The sequence below is a fragment of the Ahaetulla prasina genome, chromosome 3 (genome assembly GCF_028640845.1).
Source record: "Ahaetulla prasina isolate Xishuangbanna chromosome 3, ASM2864084v1, whole genome shotgun sequence".
Taxonomy (NCBI): Eukaryota; Metazoa; Chordata; class Lepidosauria; order Squamata; family Colubridae; genus Ahaetulla; species Ahaetulla prasina.
In genome coordinates, this window is record NC_080541.1 from 228,189,020 (window position 1) to 228,211,401 (window position 22,382).

Here is a 22,382-nt window from a genome sequence, read left to right on the forward strand (position 1 = left end):
TCTTCCTCTGCTAAATATATTATCCAATAACTGCAATCAATAATCCGGAGAGCCATTGATGGGAAGCGCAAGTCAACTCATTGGGGAGGGCGCCAGGTTGGCGATAGAGGCGGCCCGAGCCAGGAAAGGCTGTCCAGCGAAAGACCTCCTGCGCACGCGCAAGAGGAGCCGGGAGGCGGGGCCTTCGCGGCAGGGACGCGGCCAATGGAAAGAACGGGCGTTGGGGTCGACCTCAAGGGGAGGGGACGACGACGACGACGGGAGGGATCAGCGGAGCGAAGGGCGGGGAGACGCTTGGGCCTGCGAGGCTTCCGTAGGTCCCTCCTTGGGTCGCCATGGAGATGAGCGCGCGCGGCGTTGCTAGGAGACGGGGAGACGTATACACACGCGCGCGCGCACGCAGGTAAAGGGGAAACGAGGCGGGGTTGGCCGATCCTCTTAAATGGAGCCTCCAGCGACGGGCGCAGTCTACCCCTGGAAACCAAACGGCAGCGGTTTCCGGGTAGTGGCTGCTGCTGCGTCCTTCAGGTCCTCCATGCGGGTGGGGGGGAGCCTAAATTGAGAGCTACCCCTGGAATTGTTTTGTTTTGTTTTTTATTGTTTGTTTTGTTTTGTATTGTTTGTTTTGTTTTGTATTTTTTGTTTTGTATTTTTTTGTTTTGTTTTGTTTTGTTTTGTTGCATTGCATTGCACTCCATTGCACTCCATTGCAATACACTGCATTGCATTGCATTGCATTATTTTATTTAGTGTATGGCATATCATACATGGACTAGCTAAGCATGTTAACATTTCTCCTAGATTAATAAAATAAATAAATAATAAAATATTTTATATAATAAAATATTTTATAAAATAAAATAAATTCACCTGGAATAAAATTCTGGCTCACATTTGTGCTCCTGCCTTTTCCTTTGGGGGCTTGGGTTTCCTCAATTTGAATTTAATGTCATTTATTTAAATTAGACATTGACTTTGGGCAGCTTACGAAACCCATCGCGCACACACAGCAAAGTGAGTGGCATACAAAAAGCTAAAACCGCACTTATTTAAAGCTGTATTATGGGGAGCCTCTCTGAAGCTAGAATGGTCGGGCAGCCTATAAATATTCCATCATGAACAATATTAAGATAATAAAATAATGGTTTGAGGTCATCAGGATCTCTCACCCAATCCCAAAACATTATTTCAAATCATTCATTTTTCCTCTGAGAATTTTTAATTTTGCAGAGACCGACTACATTTTGCAAGATTTGACGGCAATGGATCTTCAAGATATCTCTTCCATTTGTCCATTTCTTCTTTTTTATATATATAATTCTTCGTCCCTCCAGGTGCTGACATTTCCTCCCGCACGGCTTTTCCCTGGCTCCAAAAATGTCGTCCAGGAATCCAAGTCTGTTTCCCAAGAGTTTTATCAGTTCCTTGAACCAAACGGTGAGTTCTGCAAAGAATAGAATAGAATAGAATAGAATAGAATAGAATAGAATAGAATAGAATAGAATAGAATAGAATAGAAAATATGGACTAGAATGGAATTGAATAGAATAATAGAATAGAATTTTGCAAAAGGAAGCAGTATGGTTTAAACCAGGGGCCTCCAACCTTGGTCCCTTTAAGACTTGTGGACTTCAATTCCCAGAGTTCCTCAGCCAGCTTTGCTGGCTGAGGGATTCTGGGAGTTGAAGTCCACAAGTCTTAAAGGGACCAAGGTTGCAGACCCCTGGTTTAAAAGATCCAAATCGTACTTTTTGTATTCTTTACTGAGTAGATAATAAAATGTTACAGTTGTGCACAAATCCCTATTATTATCGTTACATAAATATATATATATATGTTTAAGCAGAAGACTGCTGGAGAGAATTGGCTTTCCAGGTCAAAGTGAATAGTACAGTATTTCCATGCTACACTGGTATGTGGGTGGATGATAAGATTGTTTTAAGCAGATATTTCTCAGAGATATAATAGGTAGGAGTATAGACATGGGTGATCCTTGGTGCTCTCTGAGCTTGGTTGTTTTCTTGCAGACGTTTCATAACCCAGCTAGGTAACATCATCAGTGTTACTAGTTTGAGTAATCAAACGCCTGCTGCAAGAAAGCAACCAAGCTCAGAGAGCACCAAGGACCCCACAGTCATCCTCCTCCTCTCCCACCATGAATCATATTCCCTTCTTGATTATTTTCTTTCAGATGTTTCATTTAGCCAAACTAGGTAACATCATCAGGGCTAGCTACTTAGCACTGATCAACCCTAGTTACCTACCACAGCATCAGCACTAGCCCTGATGATGTTAGCAATAGCAACAGCCCTTAGACTTATATACCGCTTCCCAGTGCTTTACAACCTTCTCTAAGGGGTTTATACAGTCAGCCTCTTGCCCTCTACAATCTGGGGTCCTCATTTAACCGACCTCGGAAGGAGGGAAGGCTGAGTCAACCTTGAGCCTGGTGAGATTTGAACTGCCAAATTGCAGGCAGCGGGCAGGCAGCAGAAGTCGCTTGCAGTACTGCATTCTAGCCACTGCAGTTAACAACTGTGTTCCTAATTTAACAACTGCTATGCTTCACTTAACAAACGTGGCAAGAAAAGAGCGTAAATGGAGCACGGCTCACTTTTACAAATGTCTCACTTAGCAACGGAAATTTTGGCCTCAATCGTGAGCGCAAATCGAGGACTTTCAGGCTTCCGTTCATTTCCAAAGAGACTGGAAAAATCAACGTGTGTGTGTGTGTTGTGTCATTTGTTGACTTTCGTCAAGTTTTAAACCCCATGAAGATGCGTTGCTTGTCTGCCTCTTTCTCCTCTGGCCTTTAGGATTACAGCCAATGGGAAAGGGAAGAGGTCCCAAGAAAGCCCAAATTAAGATTACTCCTGCCACCCACAGTGCCTGCAGGGATGAAGAAGGAGGGAAACAAATTCCAGCAGAAGATACAACCCAAGAAATCAGGTGGGAAAAGAGTTTGGCTGAAAAAAAAAAGTCATTTCCAGTCTTTCCTTTTTGGTAGAGTTCACTTGTGGCTGAGTGAAAAGAAGGCCACTCAGAGATACTCAAGAGGCTGAAAGTCCCAAAAGGACTAGCAAGGATAGAACATCCTCGTTTGAAAGCATCTTCAAACTTTCTGTCCTCCCAGACAGAAAAGAAAGGAGTGGTTCTTCCTATAAGCAATGAGGAGAGGCCGAGAGGATCCGTCTTCTAAGTAGGGGAAGGAGGGGTGCAGTTTGCTTTAGTGGAAGAGAGGAATCTGAGTACGAGTCCTGCCTTAAACCCCGAAGCCAGTTGGGTGACTTCCAATCGGTTGTTTTCTATCAGGAAGAAGGCCAAGCGCCTGCACCACTGGCCCTCTGCCTAGGAAGCTGTGTGGCTTGTTTTGCGGGACAGAGAGAGAGAAAGAGAAGAGAAGGAAAGGAAGAAAAAGAAAAAGGAAGGAAGGAAGGAGAAAAGGACAGAAGAAAGGAAGGGAGGGAAGGAAGAGGAAGGAAAGAGATGAAGGAAAGAGAGAAGGATGGAAGTAAAGGAAGGGAGAGAGAGAGGGAAGAGGAAGGAAGGAAGGAAGGAGGATGAAGCAAGAAAGAAAAGAGAAAGGAAGGAGGAGAAGGAAGGAGGAGAGAGAGGGAAAGGGAAGAAAGGGAAGGAAAAAGAGGAAAAGATGAAGGAAAGAAAGGGAAGGAAGGGAAGAGAGGGAGTGAAGAGGAAGGAAAGAGATAAAGGAAGGAAAGAGAGAAGGATGGAAGTAAAAGAAGGGAGAGAGGGAGTGAAGAGGAAGGAAAGAGATAAAGGAAGGAAAGAGAAGGATGGAAGTAAAGGAAGGGAGAGAGGGAGGGAAGAGGGAAGGAAAGAGATAAAGGAAGGAAAGAGAAGGATGGAAGTAAAGGAAGGAAGGAAGGAGAGAGGAGGAAGGAAGAAAAGAAGAAAAAAAGAAAGGAAAAAAAGAGAAGGGAAGGAAGAGGGGAGGGGAGGGAGGGAAAGGGAAGGAAGGGAAGGAAAAAGAGAAAAAGATGAAGGAAAGAAAAGGAGGGAAGGAAGGGAGAGAGGGAGGGAAGAGGAAGGAAGGAAGGAAAAGAAAGATGAAAGGAAGGAAGGAAAGAAAAAAGAAGGAAGAAAAGAAAGGAAGCAAGAGAAGGAAGGAGGGGAGGGAGGGAAAAGGAAGGAAGGATAAAGACAGACAGAGAAACTATCTCACAGTCCCCTATCTCAAAGTCATCCAGCTGGCTTTCAGACCTAAGGCAGGACTAGAACTCCCCACCTCCTAGTGCATTCCCCACTAGACAAAACATTTGATATTTTTGGTCCAGAATCTCCCGCCTTCTCCGACCTGCTGTCCTGCGAGCAGCGGCCTCAGGTCCCCCCACTTCTGTTCTCTTTCTAGAAGAGCGAAAGGCCCGGAGCCTGGCCTTGAAGGCCACCCCTTCAATGAGGTACAAGGTCGGGTGGCACCAAGCCCTGACCGAAGAAATGGCCAAGGCCAACATCAAAATTCTGCAGGTACCTGAAGGAAGGGAAGAGCCCCTGAAAGCTCAAATTTGGGGATCAGACCCCCTTATTATGTCCTGGAACCGAAGGGCAAATAGTTGACACCTGGAGAAGCAGAGATTTCAGAATTGAAAGCCACTCAGAATGTCTTGGCTGAGATGGGCAGGTTGAGATAGATAAAGGAGAGAGGGAGGGAAGGAGTTAAGGAGGGAGGGAGGTTGATCTTGAGGAAGGAAGGCAGGCGGGGAGGAGGGAGGGGAAGAGGAAGTAAAAAAGGGGAGGGAGGAGGGGAGAAGGAAGGAAGAAAAGAAAGGGGGAGGGAGGGAAAAGGAAGAAAGGAGGTAGGAAGGTTGATCTTATGGAAGGAAGAAGAGGAGAAAGGAAGAAGGAAGGAAAGAAAGGGGGAGGGAGGTGGGGAGAAGGAAGGAAGGAGGAAGAAAGGAAGGAAGAAGGAAGGAAGGAAGGAGGAGGAGGAAGGAAGGAGGAGGGAAGGAGGAAGAGGAAGGAAGGAAGAAGGAAAGAAAGAAAGGGGGAAGAGGTGGGGAGAAGGAAGGAAGGAGGAAGAAAGGAAGGAAGGAAAGGAGGGAGGAGGAGGGGAAAGGAGGGAGGAGGAAGGAGGAAGAAAAGGAAGAGGGAAGGAAGGAAGAAGAGAAAGGAAGAAGGAAGGAAAGAAAGGGGGAGGGAGGTGGGGAGAAGGAAGGAAGGAGGAAGAAAGGAAGGAAAGAAGGAAGGAAGGAAAGGAGGGGAGGGAGGAGGGGGAAAGGGAGGGAGGGAAGGAGGAAGAAAAGGAAGAGGGAAGGAAGGAAGAAGGAAAGAAAGAAAGAAAGAAAGAAAGAAAGAAAGGGGGAAGAGGTGGAAAGAAGGAAGGAAGGAGGAAGTTAGATAGGAAGGTTGATTTTAAGGAAGGAAGAAGAAAGGAAGGGACAGAGGGAGGAAAGAAAAGGGGAGGGAGGAGGGGAGAAGGAAGGGAGGAAGTAAGAAAGGAAGGAAAGAAGGAAGGAAGGAATGGGGAGGGAGGAGGGGAAAGGAAGGAAAGAAGGAAGGAAGGAAAGGGGAGGGAGGAGGGGGAAAGGAAGGGAGGAGGGAAGGAGGAAGAGGAAAGGAAGGAAGAAGGAAAGAAAGAAAGGGGGAAGAGGTGGGAAGAAGGAAGGAAGGAGGACGTTAGATAGGAAGGTTGATTTTAAGGAAGGAAGAAAAAAGGAAGGACAGAGGGAGGAAGAAAGGGGGAGGGAGGAGGGAGAAGGAAGGAGGAAGTAAGAAAAGGAAGGAAGAAGGAAGGAAGGAATGGGAGGAGGAGGGAAGGAAGGAAGAAGGAAGGAAGGAATGGGAGGGAGGAGGGGAAAGGAAGGAGGAGGAAGGAGGAAGAGGAAAGGTAGGAAGAAGGAAAGAAAGAAAGGGGGAAGAGGTGGGAAGAAGGAAGGAAGGAGGACGTTAGATAGGAAGGTTGATTTTAAGGAAGGAAGAAAAAAGGAAGGGACAGAGGGAGGAAAGAAAGAAAGGAGGAGGGAGGAGGGGAAAGGAAGGAATGGGAGGGAGGAGGGAAGGAAGGAAGAAGGAAGGAAGAAGGGAGGAGGAGGGAGAAGGAAGGAAGAAGAGGGAAGGAAAGGAAGGAAGGAATGGGGAGGGAGGAGGGGAAAGGAAGGAAGAAGGAAAGAAGGAAGGAAAGAAGGGGAGGGAGGAGGGGAGAAGGAAGGAAGAAAGAGGGAAGGAAAGGAAGGAAGAAGGGAGGGAATTCACCATTCTAGGACTTGGGGTCTCCTTCCATCTGATTCCCAATCAGGATGGACTGGAGCTCTTTCGTCATCCAGAGTTTCTTAACCTGGGCAACTTCTAAGGTGGCTGGATTTTTGAGAGTTGAAGTCCACACATTTTTAAAGCGGCAGCAGCAGAGAACCCCTGCGGTCACCCCCTTTTTTCTCTCCCCCCCCAAACCCCCCCCCACCTTAGCGGCTTTCGAAGAGCAAGACGGCCAGCCTGGAAGAATTGAGGCGCCATTCCGTGGTGCTCCTGGAGAAGAATAAGGCCCTGATGGAGACCATCCAGGAGACGGAGGCCGATTCGGCTAACCAGGCCAGGTCCCTCCTGCAGCAGTACGACATGTTTGGGGTGAGGCCGCCTGGGCAGGCTCTGGGACACGGGGAGCCCATGGGCCGTTGGGGGCTCACAGCAAGGGATTAGCACAGTGGTTCAATCTTTATAGTGCTGCGACCCCTTTAATACAATTCCCCATGATGTGGCGACCTCCAACTGTAAAATTATTTTCGTTTTGAATTTATCGCGCCTGAAGCCGTCTTGGCTAGCGATCTGAACTGCTTGCGATTGCCTTGAGAACGGAGGCATTAAAGCAGAGACTCCTCCCCTATTAAGTTTATCGCGCCTGAAGCCAGATTAGGCTCGTGATTGGGAGTGATTGCAGCTGGCTTGAGAGGGAGACATCAGAGCAAAGATTTCTCTCTTGTTTAATTCATCGCGCCTGAAGCCGAATCCGGCTAGCGATTTGAAGAGCCTGCAGCTGGCTGGTGGAGTCAACCATTGGAGCGTGATTCTTCGACTCCCAAGTATACTTCCCATATTTCCGATGGTCTTAGGCGACCCCTGGCAAATCGTCATTCGACCCCCAACAGGGTCGCGACCCACAGGTTGAGAACCGCTGGATTAGCAGGTTGGCTTTGGGTCCACCTGAACAGCCTGTTTATTGAGAAAGGGCAACTGTTGGTCTGAAATGGCATAGGGTCTCCTCCTGCTTGAGCAGGGGGTTGGGCTGGAAGACCTCCAAGGTCCCTTCCCACTCTGTTATTCAGAAAGAAAGGAGGGAGGGAAAGAAAGAAAAAGGAAAGAAAGAAAAAGAGAGAGAGAAAAAAAGGAAGAAAGAGAAAAAGAAAAAGGAGGGAGGGAGGGAGGAAAAAGAAAGAAGGGAAGAAAGGAGGGAAGGAGGGAGGGAGGGAAAGAAAGGAAAAAGGAAGGAAGAAAGGAAGAAAGAAAAAAAAGAAAAGAATGAAGGAAGGAAAAAGAAGAGAGGGAGGGAGGAAAAAAGGAAAGGAAGGAGGGAGGGAAAGAAAGAATGAGAGGAAAGAAAGAAGGAAGGAAAGAAAGAAAGAAAAAGGAGGGAGGGAGGGAAGAAAAAGAAAGAAAGGAGGGAAGGAGGGAAAGAAAGAAAGAGAAAGAAGGAAGGAAGGAAGAAAGAAAGAAGGGAGGAAGAAAGAAAGGAGGAAGGAGGAAAGAAAGAAAGGAGGAAAGAAAGAAAGGAAGGAAGAAAGAAAGGAAGGAAGGTAGAATAAAATGGAATGGAATAGAATAACAGATTTGGAAGGGATCTTGGAGGTCTTCTAGTCCAACCCCCTGCTCAAGCAAATGGCTGTCCAATCTCTTCTTTAAAACCTCCTTTGATGGAGCTACCCACAACTTCCGCTTCCGAAGGCAACCAGTTCCACGGATTAATTGTTCTCACCGTCAGGAAATTTGAATTGTCGGTTGGATCGCTCCTTGAAAAGTTTCCACCTGTTACTTCTTGTCCTGCCGTCAGGTGTCTTTGGGGAATGGGTTTGACACCCACCCCCCTCTTCTCTATGACAGCCCTTCAAACATGGGAAGATGCTATCATGTCTCCAGTAGTCCTTCTCTTTGTTAGGATAGACCAGTGATGGCTAACCTTTTTGCCATCGTGTGGCAAAAGTGGAGGGGAGTCGCGCACGTGCGTGCCCACACCCATAATTCTATGCGCCTCTCACGCCTCCCCACACATTCCCCCCGCTTTTGGCACGCAGCAGGCCCGTTTTTCGCTCTCCCCAGGCTCCAGAGCCTTTCTAGGAGCCTGGGGAGGGCGAAAACAACCTTCCCCACCTCCCTCTGGAAACTGCCCGTTTGCTGACTTCCGGTGGGATTGGAAGGCCTGCTTTTGAGCTCGCATGGCCACCAATAGGGCTCCGTGCGTGCCATAGGTTGCCATCACGCGACCAGACATACCCAATTCCCGCAACCGCTCACCGTATAGTTTAGCCTCCAATCCCTTAATCCCCTTTGTAAGTGCGCCATGCTCCTGTTGGAGCCTGAATCTGTGGAGAAGCCGAGAGGGGGCGGCTTCGTTGGCATCAGAGGAATGTGGGGAGGAGCAGGACGAGGCAGACCAGGGTCCCTCAGGATTGGGACGGCTTCTTAGCAGGGAGGAACGGGAGCAAGATGACCGAGAGAGGGCAAGCAGTGGAAACGAAGAGCGGCGGAGCTCGGGCGGTGAGCAAGGACCGCCCCCTCCTGATCCCCGAACATGGAGAGTGGAGAGAAGGCGGGAACAGCGCAGGCCAACCCGACAACTCGGAAGGAGAGTGCCCCGTTCCCTCTCCAGAGGGCACACCTGGGGACTGAGATTTAAGGAGACGCTGTGGGGCGGGACGTTTGTCGGGAGCGATCGCTGAATTGATAAGAGTTTGGAGTGCCATTTGGAGTTTGCAGGACTGCTCTCTTCTTCCCCACTTCATGGACTCGGTACCTTGTTCCTTACTTTGTGGACTCATTGTTTGTTCCTTGGTTCATGGACTCCTTTTCCTGTTCCCTTGTTTGGCTGGACTGGGTGCAGCCGCCGTGTGCGTTGCTCTGCGACTTGCCAAGCACATCGGAGCGTTTGGGGGCAAAGTCTGGAGCATTAAAAGGGGAGTTTGAACTCTCAGCTGGCTGTGTGACCTTCGTGCCTTGTCCCGGGTCATCACATAGTGGTAAGCGTAGTGTTTTATACAGAGTACCAGATTTGGAAGGGACCCTGGAGGTCTTCTAGTCCTACCCCTTGCTCCAGCAGGAGACCCTAGACCAGTTCGGACAGGGGACCGTCCATTCTCTTCTTGAAAAACCTTCCAGGGACGGAGCACTCCCAACTTCTAGTGGCGAGCAGTTCCCCTGGCTAATCGTACTCTTGTTGCTTCAAATCCCACAGCGGATCATCGCCACTCTCCGAGACTCCAATCAGAACCAAGCTGGCATCGCCAAAGCAGAGCTCAGCGACGCGGAGAAGAAAGTGGAGAAGAAAATGGCGAGTAAGCGGTGCCCACCTGTCCTCCTCACCTGGGGGAGGTTGGGTGGGTGGGGCTGGGAAGGAGATAGCTCCATGGTTTTCAAATCCCCAAGGGAGGAGTAGTGCATTGTGGTTGCTTATCGAGCACCTCCTCTTAATGTACAGGTAGATGTATAGGTAGCCCTTGTGTTGTGACCTATCTGCCGCCGGCCCTTCCAGCAGCCAAATCAGAGGAGGAGATGGCGTGGGAATCGGGGTCGCCATCAAGGCAACCTGGGAGCTCCGAGGGGGGAATGGAGCTGGCAGAGATAAAGAGAGACAGACATCCATCAGCCCTCAGATGGAGAGTCAACAGCCCCCAGGTCTGGAGATGGCTGATGAGGAAGAGGAGGAAAAGCTGGGTCCGGTGCCTGATGCGTAGAAGGCAGAGGAGAGGAGAGCAGTGGAAATCTATGAGCCGGTCCTTGGGATGGAAGAGCCCCCGCTGCTAGCGAAGCTCCACCCGAGCTCTGGGGATAAAAGGCAGGGGGTAGAGATGAATAGGTGTGACAGACAACTATTCATCTCCCGGCTGGACGGACTTGTTAGCCTGCGGTGAGAGAGAGATTTTTTGCCAGGGCTAAAAGGAAACTTTTGAGTTCACGTCCGAGGGTTTGTCGTGTTTGGGAAGCTGGGTCAGAACACCTTGACTTAAAACCATTCATTTAGTGACCGTTCGGTTATAGCCGCATTGAAAAAAAAAGGGAACCATGACTGGTCCTTGCAATTATCCATCCATTCATTCATGTGGTCACGTGATCAAAATCCCGGTGCTTGGAAACTGGCATGGCTTTGTGACGGTTTCAGTGTCTCAGAGTTGTGTGATGATTTTTGTTTTTATTTTTGGGTGACTTCCGACCCGTCAACAGCAGAAAAGCCTCGTTTGTTTCACGACCTGCACAATTTGCTTCATAACTGCAGGCATTCACTTAACCCATTGTAGCCAAAACATGGTCATAAATTCGGGTGCAACTTGCTTAGCGTCGGAAATGCCGATGGTCCCTAAATGAATCCAGATTTCTTTGCTCAGTGGAGTTTGCTTGTCAGAAAGCCAGCTGGCTAGTCTTTCTATCTATCTATCTATCTATCTATCTATCTATCTATCTATCTATCTATCTATCTATCCATCCATCCATCCATCCATCCATCCATCCATCCATCCATCCATCCATCCATTTTCTCTCTCTCTGTCTATCTCTATCTATCCAGCCATCCATCCATCCATTATCTATCTGTCTATCTGTCTGTCTATATCTATCTATCATCTTTCTACCTACCTATCATCTATCTATATCTTTCTATCCATCTATCTACAGTATCATATATCATACCATACCATACCATACCCATCGATCCATCCATCCATCTACCTACTTACCTTCCTATCATCTATCTATATTTTTCTATCCATCTATCATATATCATATCATATCATCATATATATCATACCATACCATATCCATCCATCCATCCATCCACCTATCTACCTATCTATATCTTTCTATCCATTTTTCATATCATATATCATATCATATCATATATCATACCATACCATACCCATCCATCCATCCATCTACAAGCTGTCTACCTATCAATCTATATCTTTCTATCCATCTATCATCTATCATATCATCTATCTTATCATACCATACCATATCCATCCATCCATCCATCCATCCATCCATCCATCCATCCATCCATCCATCCATCAACCTACCTACCTACCTACTTACCTACCTACCTATCAGCTATCTTTCTATCCATCTATCATATCATATCATCATATATATCATATCATATCTTATACCATACCATACCACATCCATCCATCCATCCATCCATCCATCCATCCATCCATCCATCCATCCATCCATCCATCCATCCATCCATCCATCCATCCATCCATCCATCTATCTATCTATCTATCTATCTATCTATCTATCTATCTATCTATCTATCTCCTATTCTATAGCTGGTGGCGCAGTGGTTAGAAGCCAGTATTATCAGGCTAACTCACAGCCAACTGCCAGCAGTTCGATCCTGACCGGCTCACGATCGACTCAGCCTTCTGTCCTTCCGAACTGGATAAAATGAGGACCTGGACTGTTGGGGGGGTGGGTGAGGCGAGAGGCTGATTCTGTAAACCCCTTAAAGAAGGCTGCAAAAGCACTGTGAAGCGGTATATAAATCTAAGCGCTATTGCTATGATATATTTTATTTTGGTGTGGGGTTTTTTTGTTTTTTTTTGAGATCGGGCATCAGAATCACATTGTTCACGTGCGCCAGCGTGTTCCCAGTCAACAACAATGACCCTCAAGGTTCCCTTCTCTTGTCTTTTCTTTCAGAACTGGACCAGGAGCTGAAACGGGTCGGCACCAAAGTTCACACCTTGCAGGAGGAGGTCAACGTCTTGCGAACCTACATGGACAAGGAGTACCCGCTGAAGGCGGTCCAGATCGCCTCCCTCCTGCGCAGCATCCGGAACCTGAACGAGGAGCAACAGGTGGGCGGGAGGGCTGGGTGTCCTTCCCAGGCCCCTGTCTCAAGGGTGGGGTGAGATGGGGAGGAGGGGTCTTGCAGTCCTCGGACCCTTCTTTAAGCCCCCCCCTCCCACCCTTTCTGCTCTTTCGCCCTCTCCAGTATGAATTGGAAGACACCGAAGATCTGGCCAGGCGCTTCCTGGACACGTTAGCCGGAAAAGCCAGGGACGAACAGGAGCGAATTCTGCGGTCTGTGGCCGATGTGGGTGGAATCGCTCTGACTGGCTCTAAAGCGCTGACTGGACTTTCATCCTTTTTTCCCCCTCCCCTTTTCTTTGAAAATGTTTTGCTTCTCATCTCAAGAAGCTTCTCCAGTTCTAGATGACTGGAGGAGGGGAGAGACTGGACAGCCATTCGTCTGGAATGGTATATATAGGGTCTCCTGCTCTGTTCTGATTGATTGATTGAGTAAGGGGGTTGGACTAACAGATTAACAGAGTTGGAAGGGACCTTGTAGGTCATCTAGTCCAGTCCCTTTCCCAAGCAGACCCTCACCATTTTTGAGAGATGGCAGCCCAGTCTCTTCTTGAAAGCCTCCACTGATGGAGCACCCGCAAGTTCTGGTGGCAAGCAGTTCCACTGGTTGATTGCTCTCACTGTCAGAAAATTTCTCCTTATTTCCAGGTTGAATCTCTCCTTGATCAGTTCCCATCCATTGTTCCTTGTCTGGCCTTCAGGTGCTTTGGAGAATAGCTTGCCCCCCCCACTCTCTGGGGCAGCCCCTCAAATATTGGAAGATGCTATCCTGTCTCCTCTTGTCCTTCTCTTCCCTAGACTAGCCAGGCCCAGTTCCTGCAACCGTTCATCGTATGTTTTAGCCTCCAGTCCCCTCATCATCCTGGTTGCTCTTCTCTGCGCTCTTTCTAGAGTCTCAACAACTTTTTTTATAGTGTGGCAACCCAAACTGGATGCAATACTCTAGGTGTGGCCTTACTAAGGCTTTATAGTTCTATTACTACCTCCCTTGATCTTGATTGTATCCCTCTGTTAATGCAATTTAGGATTGCATTGGCTTTTTTGGCTGCCGCTGCACACAGCTGGCTCCTATTTAGCTGGTTGTCCACTAAGACTCCAAGTTGCCTCTCACAGCCTTAATTTTGTGGTTCTTTTTTGTCATTCTAGAAGACGCTGCTGCAATATCAGGATGGCCTGGAGCAGATGCACCGGAACAACACGGAATTGAGAAGACAGATAGGCGTGCAAAAGGAGGCAAGAAAATCTGGGAACTGCAGTCAGTAGACTTTTTTTTTTAATTTCTTTTTGTCACAACAGTATACACAAACAATTGTCATAGATAAAACAACATACCTTGAAGAAAATATATATATATATAAGTAAAAAAAATATATGCATCAACTATATTAATTTGATATAATGAAGGGAACAATAGGGCAGGAACGGTAGGCACTTTTGTGCACTTATGCATGCCTCTTATAGTCCTCTTAGGAATGGGGTGAGGTCAATAGTAGACAGTTTTTGGTTGAAGATTTTGGGATTTTGAGTAGAGACTATGGAGTCAGGTAGTGCATTCCAGGCATTAACAACTCTGTTACAGAAGTCATATTTTCTGCAATCAAGTTTGAAGCGGTTGACATTTAGCTTGAATCTATTTTTTGCTCTTGTAATATTGTGATTGAAGCTGAAGTAGTCTTTTATAGGAAGGATATTGCAGTAGATGATTTTGTGTGTTAAACACAGGTCATGTCGAAGTCGACGGAGTTGTAAGTTTTCTAATCCCAGGATTTCAAGTCTGTTGGTATAAGTTATTTTGTTGTTTTCGGAGGAGTGAAGAACTCTTCTAGTAAAATATTTCTGGACTCTTTCTATTGTATTTATGTCAGAGATGTGGTATGGTTTCCAGACGGATGAGCTGTATTCAGGAATTGGTCTGGCAAATGTTTTGTATGCTCTAGTTAGTAATGTAGAGTTTTTAGAAAAGAAGCTGCGTAAAATTAGGTTTACAGCTCTTAGGGCCTTTTTTGTTATGTAGTTGCAGTGGGCTTTGGCATTAAGGTCATTTGATATGAGAACTCCAAGATCTTTGACAGGGTGGGGGTCGTCAGTTAGGTAATGTCCATCAAGTTTGTACTTGATGTTGGGGTTCTTTTTTCCAATATGTAAGACTGAGCATTTGCTGGTTGAGATTTGGAGTTGCCAAGTTTTAGACCAATCAGAAATTAAGTCGAGGTCTTCTTGAAGGGTAGAAGTATTGTTAGTGGTATTAAATAGTTTGACATCGTCAGCAAAGAGAACACAATAACTTGAGATGAGGTCACAGAGATCATTTATGTATAGTATAAAGAGTGTTGGTCCAAGGACGCTGCCTTGAGGAACGCCACTCTTGACAGGAACAGGATTCGATAAAGCGTTGCCAATTTTGACCACTTGTTGTCTGTTTGACAGGAAGGCATTTATCCAATTGTGAAGAGGTCCCGAAATGCCGTAGGATTTTAGTTTGAGGAGTAGTTTATCATGTACTACTGAATCAAAGAACTGAGGTGATGTCAGGGTTGGTTAGAAATTTCTCCTCTTGATCACTTGGTGGCTTCCCTATCCCACAGCAGGATAACCTTCCAGGAGGTTTCGTGGCCGCTAGAAACTGTAACGTACAGATGACAAAAGAGACATCCTGAATTGAGGTCTTTGCTAGACAAGTAGTCCTCGACTTACAGCAGTTCATTTAGTGACCGTTTGAAGTTAAAACGGCACCGAAAAAAAGCAACTTACGACCGTTTTTCACCTTTACGACCGTTGCAGCATCCCCATGATCACGGCGTCAAAATTCAAACGTTTGGCAACTGACTCGCATTTATGACGGATGTAGGGTCTCGGGGTCACGCGATCCCCTTTTGCGACCAGAATTCCTCAGCCAGCCTGGGCAGACTTCAACTGCCAGATTTCCCCAGCTGGCATAGATGGATTTCAACTCCCAGAATCCCACGTCCAAATGGGTGGACTTCAATTCCCAGAATCCCCCATCTAAATGGGTGGACTTCAACTCCCAGAATTCCCCATCTAAATGGGTGGACTTCAACTCCCAGAATTCCCCAGCCAACATGGGTGGGCTTCAACTCCCAGAATTCCCCATCTAAATGGGTGGACTTCAACTCCCAGAATTCCCCAGCCAGCATGGGTGGACTTCAACTCCCAGAATCCCCCATCTAAATGGGTGGATTTCAACTCCCAGAATTCCCCAGCCAACATGGGTGGACTTCAACTCCCAGAATTCCCCATCTAAATGGGTGGACTTCAATTCCCAGAATCCCTCATCCAAATGGGTGGACTTCAACTCCCAGAATCCCCCATCCAAATGGGTGGACTTCAATTCCCAGAATTCCCCAGCCAGCATGGGTGGACTTCAACTCCCAGAATCCCCCATCTAAATGGGTGGATTTCAACTCCCAGAATTCCCCAGCCAACATGGGTGGACTTCAACTCCCAGAATTCCCCATCTAAATGGGTGGACTTCAATTCCCAGAATCCCCCATCCAAATGGGTGGACTTCAATTCCCAGAATTCCCCAGCCAACATGTGTGGACTTCAACTCCCAGAATTCCCCAGGCAGCATGGGTGGACTTCAACCAAGTCAATGGAGAAGCCAGTTTCACTTTACAACCCTGTGACTGCAGTGATTTGTTTAACAACATTCAGGTCGTAAGAAACACTGCAACTGTCATAAATTAGGAGTCTTGCCAAGCGTCCGAATTTTGATCACATGACTACGGGGTTGCTGAAGCTGTTGTAAGTGTGGATCACGGTTCTGAATCCCTTTTTTCAGCGCTGTTGTAACTTTGGCCACCAAACGAACTGTTGTAAGTCGAGGACTACGTGAAATAGGGGCCCTGGAGGCCAGCCGTGTTGAAAACTCCACGCAGGAGGAGCTGGGAGGTCCAACCAGGAGTAGGAGATGTTCGGAGCCCTGAAACTTTGGCCCTGTTTCTCGTTTCAGGTGATTGACGACCTGATGAAAGAAGTGACGGAGCTGCACAAGAGCATCATCTGCTTGCATCAGTCCCTGGGGGACCCATACAACATCATTTTCCCGGACATCCTTCTGCGCCGGCCCAAGTACTGTCCTCCCTTTGTACCTTCACGTTCCTTCTCATGAAGCCGCACGGGTTGCCAGAAGTGGTATTCAGCCAGTTTGGACCGGTTCGCCCGAACCGGTAGCCACTGGTGGGATTCAAATAATTTAAAAACCAGTTCTCTGCCCTAAGCTGCCCAGCTGGGTAGGCATGGCTCGTTGGGCATGTGACCATGTTGGCGTGGCTAACTCAACGTCACTCACTGTTACAATGTAATAAGGGTTAACCCAAGAGGCAGTTTCTGTAAGCAGGGCAATAATGAATAGGCTAGAAACACCACCAGAATGTTTCCTTCCTTACAGGATTAGCCCTGTAAAGTGGAAAAAAAACAAAATAAGATTTCTTCCAACAACCGGTTCTCCCGAATAGGCGCGAACTGGCTGAATCCCACCACTGCCGGTAGCGGAAATCATGGGTGGGCTCGCCCCTGCTCTATGATGTCCTACTTAGGCATGTTTTCGAGTCTGGATGATTGCGCGAAAGGCGCGCACGTGAGCAAAGCTCACATTCTCGGTGCTGGGTGAACCAGTCGGTCAATTATGTGAATCTCACCTCTGCGGGTTATGTGCGACGAGGCTGGGAGAAACACCAAACCCAAAAGTGTATACAGGTGGTCTTCCACATACGACCGGCCACTTAGCGACCATTCTAAATTACGACCGATGGAAAGGGTCCAGTGGCAACCTGGGATTTAAAAGACAGGAATATAATGCAAGGTGGAGCTCTCCCCTCACAATCAGGAGGCTGTGAGTTCAATCCCAGGTAGAGGCAGATGTTTCTCTCTCTGGGCACAATGAGAATATATCTGCTGCACGAAACTCCTCATTGGCGACAGGAAGGGCATCCGGCCAGTAAATGCATAGCTCCATTCAATTGCCCAGACTCCACCCCCCCCAAGGGACTATGGGGTTAAAAGACGATGAAGATGATGATGATGAATATAATGCATAAGCATCCCATAATGCATATTAGGGGCCCATAATGTACATATACACGTAGTCCTCGACTTACAGCAGTTCGCTTAGTGACCGTTCAAAGTTACGACGGCACTGCAAAAAGGGACTTAGGACCATTTTTCATACTTAACGACCGTTGCAGCATGATTACATGATCAAAATTTAGACACTTGGCAACTGACATGTTTATGACGGCCGCAGTGGTCCTCTTTTGCGACCACCTGATAAGCAAAGTCAATGGGGAAGCCAGGTTCACTTAATAATCGTGTTACTAACTTAACAACTTCAGTAATAATAATAATAATAATAATAATAATAATAATAATAATAATAATAATAATAATAATAGTAATAGTAATAGTAATAGTAATAGTAATAGTAATAGTAGTAATAATAATAATAATAATAATAATAATAATAATAATAATAATAATAATAATAATATTTTAATTTGTATACCGCCCTTCTCCCGAAGGACTCAGGGCGGTGAACAACCAAGTAAAATACAACCACAGTCAAATACAATATTAAAAATAGCCCTTAAAAAACTTATTCAATTTGTCGAACAATTTAAAATACAAAATTACACCCATAAAATTACATAAATTTAAAACCCAATTAAATAAATTAAAATTTTAAAATCAAGCCAGTCCAGCCATATGAAATAAATAGGTTTTAAGTTCGCGGCGAAAGGTCCTAAGGTCAGGCAATTGTCGGAGTACAGGGGGAAGCTCGTTCCACAGGGTAGGAGCCCCCACAGAGAAGGCCCTCCCCCTGGGGGCCGCCAGTCGACATTGTTTGGCTGACGGCACCCTAAGGAGTCCCTCTCTATGGGAACACACTGGGCGCTGGGAGATAGAAGACGGCAGTAGACGGTCCCGTAAGTATCCCGGTCCTAAGCCATGGAGCGCTTTGAAGGTGGTAACCAATACCTTGAAGCGCACCCGGAAGACAACAGGTAGCCAGTGCAGTCTGCGCAGGATCGGTGTTACGTGGGAGCTCCGACCCGCTCCCTCAATAACCCGCGCAGCCGCATTCTGGACTAGCTGAAGTCTCCGAGTGCTCTTCAAGGGGAGCCCCATGTAGAAAGCTAAGTCCCACGTGATTCACTTAACAACAGTGGCAAGGAAAGTTGTAAAACGGGTCAAAATTCATTTCACAACTCTCCCATTTAGCAACGGAAGTTTTGGGCTCAATTGCGGTCGTAAATCAAGGACGAACCTGTACTTATGACCTGAGTTTGTCGTTCCGATGGCTGCCTTCCAGACCCCCCACGGTCTTGTTCGGCACTTTTCACCTTTCCTCCTTTCTTAGTGTGGATCAATCAATCAATCGATCAAAGTAGTGCTAGGAGGGACTTTGGAAGTCTTGTCACCCAACTCCATTTGGTATTATACCATTTCAGACAAATGGCTATCCAGTCTCTTCTGAAAGACCTCCAGGGAGGAAGCACCCACAACTTCTGGTGGCAAGCAGTTCCCCTGGTTAATTGTCCTCACTGTTAGGAAGTTTCTTCTTAATTCCAGGTTGCTTCTCTCTTTGATTAGCTAGAGTAGAGTAGAGAATAGAGTAGAGTAGAGTAGAGTAGAGTAGAGTAGAGTAGAGTAGAGTAGAGTTGGAAGAAACCTTGGAGGTCTTCTAGTCCAGCCCCCTGCTCAAGCAGGAGACCCTATAATATTTCAGACAAATGGTTCTCCAGTCTCTTCTGAAAGACCTCCAGGGATGAAGTACCTACAACTTCTGGTGGCAAGCAGTTCCACTGGTTAATTGTCCTCACTGTTAGGAAGTTTCTCCTCAGTTCCAGGTTGCTTCTCTCCTTGATTGGTTTCCATCTGTTGCTTCTTGTCCTGCCTTCAGGGACTTTAGAGAATAAGTTGATCCCATCTTCTTTGTGGCAGCCCCTGAGATACTGGAAGACTGCTATCATTTCCGCCCTAGTCCTTCTTTTCTCTAAACTGGCCAAACCCAATTCTTGCAGCCCTTCTTCGTATGTTTTAGCCTCTAGGCCTTTAATCATCTTCGTTGCTCTTCTCTGCATTTTTTTCCAACGTCTCAGCATCTTTTTTGTAACGCGGGGACCAAAAACTGGGCACAGGATTCCAGGTGTGGCCTTACTAAGGCTTTATAAAGCGGTACTAAGACCTCATGTGATTTTGATTCTATGCCTCTGTTTATACAACCAAAGATTGTATTGGCTTGTTTGGCTGCTGCCGCACACGGCTGGCTCAGGTTTAAGTGATCGTCCACTGGGACCAGTGGCGAAATGTAAAATTTGTTACTACCGGTTCTGTGGGCATGGCTTGGTGGGGGCGGTGGTAATGGGTGGGTATGGCCAACTTTTTAAAAAAAACTTTTAAAAGCATTTTTTCTACAACCTCTTCGGCCGACGATCCCAGTTGAGTTGTCTGATCGTCAGAGGTGTTTCTTTTCTTTTAAAAGCATTTTTTTTTTTTGCCTTTAAAAGAAAAAGAGCCTCTGACGATCAGGCAACTCAGCTGGGATCGCCAGAGGAGCCTTTTAAAAGCATTTTTGCTACAACCTCTTTGGCCAAAGAGGTTATCCAAAAAAATGCTTTTAAAAGCCTCTGACGATCTCAGCTGAGCCACACGATCATCAGAGGTTTTTTTTTTTAACTTTTAAAAGCATTTTTTTGGCTGAAGAAAAAATGCTTTTAAAAGTAAAAAAAAAAAACCTCTGATGATTGCGCAGCTCAGCTGGGCATGGGGGGAGGGCAGGGATTTTTGCCACAGGTTCTCCGAACCACCCGCCGCCATCGCTACCAGATCGGGCGATCCGGTCTGAACTGGGAGCATTTCACCCCTGACTGGGACTCCTAGGTCCCTCTCCCAGTTTATTTATTTATTTATTTATTTATTTTATTCGATTTTTATACCGCCCTTCTCCCAAAGGACTCAATTGCTACTATTGAACCAGGTTTTCCCTAATTTATACTCATAATCTCATGTCTGCTTCTCTCTCTTACCCACCCACCCCTCTCAGATGCACCCCAGACATGGAGGTCGTCTTGAACGTCCCGACCGATGACGATTTCCCCTTGTAGTCGCCGGAAAGGAAGCGGGGAAGGATACGTCTTTGCCTGCCAAAACCTGCTTGGGCTGCATTGTCGGTTGGGTTTGGCCCGGGTTTGGCCCGGATTGGGTGTCGCCTCCTGGTCAAAGAGCCTAGCCAGGCTAAATCTTGCAGCTGTCTTTAAATTTCCTCAATCAAATATATCGGGGTTTTCTTTTTCCTCTATTAAAAGCAGTCATTATCTGACTCAATGGTGGTAGGTTTATTGTCAGGGCACCCCAAAAACCAATGCTCTGTCTGTTCTCACTGCCCCCGCCCCCAATACAGAGTGCCCTGTGAAGGCTGCAGCGACCAGGGTCCCTGCTTCCTTATAGAGGTAGTCCTCGTCTTAACGACCCCACTGGAGCCCCAAATTTCCGTTGTTGAGTGAGACATTTGTTTAAGGGAGTGGCCCAGTTTTGGCCCGTTTTACGACCTTGCTTGCCACAGTTATTAAGTGAATCATTGCCATTAAGTTAGTAGCTTGGTTGTTAAGGGAATCTGGCTCCCCCCCCCCACAATTGACTTTGCTTATCGGACGATCACAAAAGGGGATCGCGTAATCTTGGACACAGCAGCCGCCATGAATAGGAACCAGCTGCCAAGCGTCTGAATTTTGATCACGAAAATCCTAGGGACGCTGCAGAGATCATAACCGTGAAAAACGGTCCCGAGTCACATTTTCCAATGCCGTTGTAACTTTAAACGGTCACTAAATGGGCTGTTGTAAGCCGAGGATTACCTGTAAAGCCAGCACCCTTTTAAATTCGGCCCTGCATGGAAGGGCATATAACAGTCCTCGACTTAACGACCACAGTTCAGCCCAACAAAGGGTGCAGAGAAGAGCAAAGAAGATGGTTAGGGCGTTGAAGGTTACAATATGAGCCATCCGTGTGCAGCAGCTGCCAAAAAAGCCAACACAATTCTGGGCTGCATAAACAGGGGGATAGAATCAAGATCACGTGAAGTGTTAATACCACTTTATAATGCCTTGGTAAGGCCACACTTGGAATATTGCATCCAGTTTTAGTCGCCACGATGTAAAAAGGATGTTGAGACTCTAGAAAGAGTGCAGAGAAGAGCAACAAAGATGATTAGGGGACTGGAGGCTGAAACATATGAAGAACGGTTGCAGGGACTCGGTATGTCTAGTTTAATAAAAAGAAGGACTAGGGGAGACATGATAGCAGTGTTCCAATATCTCAGGGGTTGCCACAAAGAAGAGGGAGTCAAACTATTCTCCAAAGCACCTGAAGGCAGGACAAGAAGCAATGGGTGGAAACTCATCAAGGAGAGAAGCAACTTAGAACTAAGGAGAAATTTCCTGACAGTTAGAACAATTAATCAGTGGAACAACTTGCCTGCAGAAGTTGTAAATGCTCCAACACTGGAAGTTTTTAAAGAAAATGTTGGATAGCCATTTAACATAACATAACATAACATAACATAACATAACATAACATAACATAACATAACATAACATAACATAACATAACATAACATAACATAACATAACATAACATAACATAACATAACATAACATAACATAACATAACATCAGAGTTGGAAGGGACCTTGGAGGCCTTCTAGTCAACCCTGCCCAGGCAGGAAACCCTACACCATCTCAGTCAGATGGTTATCCAACATTTTCTTAAAAATTTCCAGTGTTGGAGCATTCACAACTTCTGAAGGCAAGTCGTTCCACTTATTTGTCTGAAATGGTTTAGGGTTTCCTGCCTGGGCAGGGGGTTGAACTAGAAGACCTCGAAGGTCCCTTCTAACTGATATTATATTATATTATATACGAAGAACGGATGCAGGAATTGGGAAATAAGGACTAGGGTAACAAGATGGCAGTCAAGCCAGTATTTGAGCAGGGGTCTCCAACCTTGGCAACTTTTAAGCCTGGTGGACTTCAACTCCCAGAATCCCCCAGCCAGCTTTGCTGGCTGGGGTATTCTGGGAGTTGAAGTCCTCCAGGCTTAAAGTTGCCAAGGTTGGAGACCCCTGCTCCAAAGCCCCTGAAGGCAGGATGAGAAGCAATAGATGGAAACTGATCAAGGAGAGAATCAACTTAGAACTAAGGAGAAATTTCCTGACAGTTAGAACAATTAATCCGTGGAACTACTTGCCTCCAGAAGTTGTGGATGCTCCATCGCTGGAGGTTTTTAAGAAGAGACTGGTTAACTATTTGTCTGGAAGAGTATAGGGTCTCTTGGTT

The 22,382-nt window shown here is 46.6% G+C and overlaps 1 protein-coding gene across 2 annotated transcripts; it reads left to right on the top strand.

Annotated features, from left to right (window-relative positions):
* The first annotated feature begins 296 nt into the window (after window positions 1-296).
* C3H20orf96 (chromosome 3 C20orf96 homolog) lies at window positions 297-20,522 on the top strand. 2 transcript variants are annotated; one of them, XR_009154100.1, is made up of 11 exons: window positions 297-403; window positions 1,335-1,437; window positions 2,817-2,949; window positions 4,370-4,485; window positions 6,421-6,579; window positions 9,395-9,494; window positions 11,857-12,014; window positions 12,152-12,253; window positions 13,174-13,282; window positions 16,001-16,119; window positions 20,093-20,105. XR_009154100.1 is itself a non-coding variant. In XM_058174641.1 (11 exons), exons 2-11 carry the CDS (start codon window positions 1,378-1,380, stop codon window positions 20,151-20,153), a joined length of 1,095 nt encoding a protein of 364 aa, XP_058030624.1. In that variant the 5' UTR covers window positions 297-403; window positions 1,335-1,377; the 3' UTR covers window positions 20,154-20,522. The 2 variants fall into 2 exon arrangements, 1 of the variants encoding a protein (XP_058030624.1); XM_058174641.1 differs by having other exon boundaries at window positions 13,174-13,260; window positions 20,093-20,522.
* The last annotated feature ends 1,860 nt before the right edge of the window (window positions 20,523-22,382 follow it).